The sequence below is a fragment of the Poecilia latipinna genome, unplaced genomic scaffold (assembly GCF_001443285.1).
Source record: "Poecilia latipinna isolate Pla-1442-1.1 unplaced genomic scaffold, P_latipinna-1.0 Scaffold2095, whole genome shotgun sequence".
Taxonomy (NCBI): domain Eukaryota; kingdom Metazoa; phylum Chordata; class Actinopteri; order Cyprinodontiformes; family Poeciliidae; genus Poecilia; species Poecilia latipinna.
This window is the reverse complement of record NW_015114711.1, coordinates 46091-52922: the sequence shown is the minus strand read 5'-3', so window position 1 is coordinate 52922 and position 6832 is coordinate 46091. Positions and strand designations below refer to the sequence as shown.

Genomic DNA, 6832 nt, shown 5'->3' with positions numbered 1-6832 from the left:
CTGTGTGTCACACTCTCTGACAGAACAGATAAAAATATATATATATATATATATATATATATATATATATATATATATATATATATATATATATATATTTTTTTTATTATTTTTTTTATTTTTTGTGTGTGTGTGTGTGTGTGTGTGTGTGTGTGTGTTTGTGTGTGTTAAAATTCCCATTCTTCCTCTTATCCTCTTACAGAAAGCTGTGCGAGTCACCACCATCATGAAGAGACTAAGAGCGCCTGAGCAGAGCGACTCGAAGGCCGTCGTCCCCGCAGCAGCTGCCGACCCCACGGCTCCCCAGATCTCCGCCAACCCCTCAGCGCCTCCGTCTGCGGCCGGGCCCGACGGCGCTCCTGACGCCGCCGGAGAGGAGAAGAGCCAACAGGCGGTGGTGGCCCCAGCCGAGGAGCCGCAGCCGCAGGCGGCTGAGCCCACGTCACGCTGCAACGGCGAAGCTTCCGCTGCGCTTCACACGGCGGGCGAGGCGACGGATGAGCAGGGTTAAAGCCCCGCCCACAACCCCCTTTTCCCCTCACGGTACCGGCCCGGTGCGAACTCTCCTCCTGCACACTGTACATTAGCTGCTAGCATGGTGACACTGACTCTGCTTCTTCCTCAGTTGCAGCATTAGCATCATCTCATGAAGGCTGTGTGCTACCTTCCCTGAGTGCTGCCTTTCTGTTTTTTCTAACCTGTATAGCGCTTTCTTGTTAAATAATCAAATCTGTCTCAAACTTGAGCTTCAGAGAGTCAAACAGGTTCATCTGTCTAGCCGTTGGCTCACACCTAAAGCCTGCCATTACAAATCGTATTGAGTGTAAATAAATGAGTGACGTTGTACTAAAACTGATTTTGATTAGCGCTTAATAAGCCAACAAGGGGGCAATTGCAGAAACGGTCCCCTGTAGGCCACCGTACTAATCAACAACACACACGGAGGAAGGTACTGCACCTGGAAAAACATCCATACCCTCGAACCGTTCCAGATCCTCATCATCACAAATTGCAGTAGATTTTATTTGATAAATCAGAGAGAAATAATGCATTACTAAGTGATTATGGCTTTCAAAATATCTACATCGAAAATCTGCTAAAGCTCAGTCAGCCTGACTAAAGAGCATCTGTCAACATTCAGTTCAGCTGATTCTTAATTGGATACAGGTTTGTACTTTGACTAGACCATTCAAACACATGGATAGGCTTTGTTCTGAACTACTCTCTCGTAGCTCTGACTATGTTGAGGGTCATTTTTCTGCTGAAACTTGAATTTGGCTCCAGTTTTAAGCCTTGTGTAGTCTGAACTTTCTATTGATGACGTAATTTTTTCTGCTCCATGAAATCCCAAACAAAATCCCAACTTGTGTTTGTATGGAGCTATATTGGGGCCATAAAGTTGGTTTAAATAATAATAATAATAATAATAATAATAATAATAATAACTGAAATTGACAGATAAAAATATTTAATCTGAAAAGTAATTTTGAACTTTTTTGTCAGTTCCAAAAGCATTTTTTTTTTCATGTTCAAAACTTTGTTTTCAGTTTTCAAATACATTTTTTTCAAGTTGGGAAAAAAATATCAAACAAACTTATTGGTCACAGTTTAGCTCCACTTGTTTCCAATTGGAGAAAATGATCAAAGGGTGTGAATATTTCTTCATGGCATAATGTGTGCTTTCCTTCCAAATGAGAAATGCTTGTACCTGTCTATTCCTTCAGCGTCTTCGCTTCCTGTTATTGTCCACTGAGCACCGGAAGCTCAGACTGGCAGCTGCGAGTTCTTAAACCGGTTCTGTACCTTTGAACAAGGCAGCTTCGCATATAAGCTCACAGACACCATGTTTCCTTTGCTCCCGTGCTCAGGAAAGAATCTCCTGGCTGTTAAATGTAAAGAGCCTGTACATAGAGACCTTTGTAGAAGTAGCTAAGAACAGCATGCATCGTTTCCCACTTAGTAGAGAGAGCTACGTTGTTGCCGACTCCGTCTACCGCGAAAGCTTCATCCATAGAGCGCGCTGTGGCACATTACCGCCCCCATGTGGTCACAGCAGGACCAGCACGGTTCCTAATGCATAGCAGTTCTTTGGCATCAAAATGATCAGTAGCTGTTTATTTTCCTGAACTCGCCACATCCCGACGCCTTCAATAAGCCGATGTCAGCCGTTTTTCTTCTGCCAGATCTCTGCTTGCCTCGTTGCTTTTACTTGATCCTGACATTTGTGCTCTGATGCTGTATAAAAAAAAGCCGCACATGTCTTAATATTTGGCTGAAACTGTAAAATAATTTCTTTAAAAAAAACATAATAATAATAAAAAAAAGCATTAACCAGGTGAATGTGAGGGAAGGGTTTTTTCATTGAGGTTTTTCTTTTTATTTGTCTCACTTTATTATCATTTTTGTTTTATCTACAGTGCCCTCCCACTTATGGTAGTCCTGGTAAAGGTGTGCAAAAAGCCTTAAATAAAAATACGTAATTAGCATTGCCGCAGCATTTCGCAGACTTTCTGCAGCTCCAACCGGATGGTTCGGAGTGTTTTTCACATTTCAAAGGTCGGCACAGATGGAGAGAGATCTTCCTTCAGTATGATCTCTTCTCCTCAGCTCACCCGACAGTGATGTGGGGTGAACTGTGAAGACTTTATGTGTGTTGAACCATTTCTGGGTTGACCAGGCCACATTTTAACACTTTGTCCTGCTGAACATGACCCACCTTTAGGTATTTAGTGGAAGCCACCGGTTTTATATTTAACATTTTGCTTATAAAAATGTCTCTCTAATTCTCTAACGGTGATCTTGGGATATTTTTGTCCACCTCTTTAACCACCAATGAGTGAGAGACCTGTGCTTTTGTTAAAAACATTGTGTAAAAAAAAAAATATATATATGTATATATATATATATATATATATATATATATATATATATATATATATATATATATATATATATATATATACACATACATTTTCTCTCTCTCTGTTTTCTTTTTGTTTCTTCAATTTTATTTACTTATTAGTTTGTTTATTTTCTATTTCTTTCTTTGTTTTAATAAGAGAGAAGTTCAATAATTGTAGAAAATGTAATTTACTTATTTTCTATTTTTTCTTTAAATTTAATTAATTTATTTTCTAATGTTTTTTTTCCGTTTTTATTTATATGATTTTGTCCTAATTTTATTTATTTCCCAATTGTTTTTTAAAATGAATTTTAGTAACATTTATTTTTGTGTAGTTTTCTTTGTTTAGATGTATTTATTTTCTAACATTTTTCTTTTTAATTTCATTTGTTTATTTGTTTTCCAATATTTTTTCTCTTAGTTTTTCTTATTCATTTTCAAATGGTTTTTTTATATATATAAATTTGCCCATGTGATATTTTATCTTTACAATGGGTACTTATTAACTTGTGAGGGACACTGTGTGTTTAGTTTATTTCAACTTATTTTCAGTTTATTCTTGATGAACAGTAATAAGAACCATGTTTTCCTGTCTTTAGTGCAGTCAAGCATTAATAATACAGAGCAACAGGTCCAGATCTCTGTGATCACACCACAAAGAGAATAAAAAAAAGGAGCAATATCTGACTGGCTGCAGAAACTGTGATTCTTTGTGTCATTTTCGATCCAGTCCACATAACCTTTAGCAGAAGTCTGTGGTCCTCCCCGACTGTCAGCACTGTCACCGACACACACAGCCTCCGGCATAAGGTTGATGTCAGATAAATGTGCGTCCGTGTGTGTGTGTGTGTGTGTGTGTGTGTGTGTGTGTGTGTGTGTGTGTGTGTGTGTGTGTAGGTGGCTGTGTGGGTGGCCTGTTCTGACACACACTGAAAATGTTTTTTCCCCCCATCGGCCACAGAAAGAGAGCAGCCTGTCAGTACAATGATCAGATTTCTTCATTTATATCCAATAGGTGATGACACACACACACACGCATGCATGTTTGCATGGATAACTTTGTGGGGACTTTCCATTGACTTCCATTCATTTCTACAGCCTAAATCTTATCCCTGTCCTAACCAAAACTCAATTCACACCTTAGTCCTAAATCTGCCCCCTGCCCCAAAAACAGCTTCGGTCCCCACAAGGAGCAGTGTGTCCCCACAACGTTGTATGTGTCAGGAAACTGGTCCTCACAAGGTATTAGAAACAAACATACACACACACATGCACACACACAGTCACTTTGATTGTTCAAAGTGTACATACATCTGAATTTTGATGAAAATGTAAATTTTGAATTAAACAGGCTACTGTTGTTATTAGCTTTAAATGATAGATACTCAAGTTACAGTTTATTTAACATCTTTTTTTATTGTATTGAATCTGATTGGTCATTATGTCACCGTGTATTTTGTTATGCTAACAGTTCCTTGCAAACATATTCAAACCCCATGAACTTTTTCACTTTTTCTCACATCAAATCAGAATCTTTATTGTGCTTTATTAGACATAGAGAGAATTTTTTCTTTTTTTTGTCATTTGTTGTCCTCAAAATACCTAACCTTCACTCAAACTTAATGGATTTTCTAAGAACTCACAAAAATTATGCCATGACAGTATGTTATGAGACAGATAATCTTTGAAAAAGAAAAAAAATCAACCTCCTCCTCCCCAGACAAAAACAACCAATCAGAGCCCGGAGGAAGGTCTTAGCGCTGTCAATCAATCTCGTGTACATGCTAATAGCTGCTAAACAACGTAACATTGCAGGAAAACTGTTAATCATCATCGGTGACCCATGGAGACACATCCCTCCATGTTTGCCGTGACCTCTACACGGCCTTTGACGAATGTGACTGACCACAATAAAACCAGGAACAAATCTCCTTGGAGGCGTTTTGACAGGAACATTATTGGAAAGCATTGATTCCACACTTTGTGAATCTGTAAATAACTTCAATTTTCATCTTATTGGCCGAAACCGAAAACGTGTGAATACCCAATTATGCCCGGTATGTTAATCAGCTGTTTGCTTACTCCAAAACAGCTCAGATTTACTCTGAATCCAAACACAAATTTGACCATTTTAATATCTCTGAATCTGCTTTTTAAAGTAGAGGATGGGTTATTTATGATTTAGCAGTAAAACGAAAATCATTATTTTCTTAGAAATGTAAGTATTTTTATGTTGGGTTTTTGTTCTGCTTCTGCTCTGGTGACTTGTCCCTGGTTTCCTCATGGCGCGTCACAAATTTCAAATGGGATTATTTGTCTCTTTCTTCTTTCCACACTTAAAGTGTATTTTTAAGTCTTCTCAACCTCCCACCTGAGCTGTAGACCTGTGCAGCTCCTCCAAAGTCACCAAGGGGCCTATCGGCTGCTTCTCTGGTTTTAACCCTGGAAGATCCAGATGTAGAAAAACATAGAAGAACCTTGAAAATGGTTTTGTAGGAGTACGCTAGAGATGAAAATATGTTTTCTGAAAAGTATTTTTGCTTTTGTAAGGTTTTATGAAACATTGTAGGGTTCAATCTCTAGGTTTAGGAGGGAAAAAAACAGAAGAAAAGTAAACATTTGTTAGTTGTTTTTTTTTTTTGTTAAAATATATAGATGATGTAATATCACAACAGTGGACCTTTCTGGGTTAAACATCTTCACAGTTTTCTCTCAGCTAACAACAAGCCTCAGAGGTGTTCAAAGAACATTTTATTACAGCTTCACAACTATTACACACTTTATGTCAGTCTGACTCATAAAAACCCATCTTAAGGCTGAAATGTGACAAAATCTGAATAAGTTCCCAGGATGGAGGTGGTGAATATATTTGCCAGGTAAATAATCCCTTAGAGCCTGAATCAGAGAAATATCAGAGAAATATTTCATTTGTTAGCGGTCAAATGTGTTTGATGTTAAATAAACACTGTTACACTCTGAAGCACTGCTTTCCCCCCCAACACGTTTCACTCTGTGTCTGTGTTCATGCTCCAACAGATGTTACTGTTCATGTGGTGTTTCTGCCAGGAACCGGCGGTCGCCCGCCGCTCCCGTCCTGCATTTTCTTTTTTGTAAAGCTCTGTAATGTACTCCTTGACTGACTTGATGACTTTAACAGTAATAAAAATCGATTCTGTCTCTTTGTTTGGGTCCTGTTGTTTCTCCACTTCATACAGTGCATCTTTTTAAACCAATCAGGATTATTTCTGGAGAAAAGTGGGGAACTCTGCTCCCTCCCTCCAGCCAGAAGGGGAGCATCTGTGTCGCACTCACTCAATTAGCGTAGACTCAGCAGCCGTGATTGTGGGGCGCGAAGTCCCAGCAGGGCCGTTCGGTGACACTTTTCCAGGATACTTGAATCGGAATAAGAATGCAGAGCCTGGAACCTCTGGGGTTGAATTAGGAATCCTCTGTGGAGCTTTCCCCTGTTTCCTGGCCGTTGTGCAAAGCTATGCAGCCACCCAAACTGTTAGCGTAGCTTCAGAGGAGCTGAACTCTCTGTGTGTCATGATGGCTTCATGTTCAGGTTGGAGGAGGGTCACTTCTTCTGTTTCTATCCAGCCACCATAAATTAAAGTAAAATATTATATGAGGGGTATTGCAGGTAGAGACTAAAGGAGTACATATCTGCCAAAACAACTCGGACATTCTTTTTTTTTTTTTTTTTTTTTTAGATTAATCTGGTTAGTTTGGTTACTCCAAAACAGCTGAATCAACTGAAGAGTTGAACATTTTCAACAAGCAAAAATATGACATAATGAGTCATATATATATATATATATATATATATATATATATATATATATATATATATATATATATATATATATATATATATATATATATATATTTTTTTTTTTTTTCTATCTCTCTTTTTTTTTTTTTTTTTCT

At 38.2% G+C, this 6832-nt stretch overlaps 1 protein-coding gene and 1 long non-coding RNA gene across 2 annotated transcripts in view; one reads left to right on the top strand and one right to left on the bottom strand.

The window, feature by feature from the left end:
• LOC106936196 (caM kinase-like vesicle-associated protein) overlaps positions 1-1442 on the top strand; it is a 50082-nt gene extending 48640 nt beyond the window's left edge. Inside the window, exon 11 of the mRNA XM_015017043.1 lies at positions 203-1442. Coding sequence (XP_014872529.1) covers positions 203-511 — 309 coding nt within the window. The 3' untranslated portion in view covers positions 512-1442. The remainder of the gene's footprint in view (positions 1-202) is intronic.
• Positions 1-6315, bottom strand: part of LOC106936197 (uncharacterized) — a 12715-nt gene extending 6400 nt beyond the window's left edge. Inside the window, exon 1 of the long non-coding RNA XR_001422074.1 lies at positions 4542-6315. This is a non-coding gene — a long non-coding RNA (uncharacterized LOC106936197). The remainder of the gene's footprint in view (positions 1-4541) is intronic.
• Positions 6316-6832: the final 517 nt, after the last annotated feature.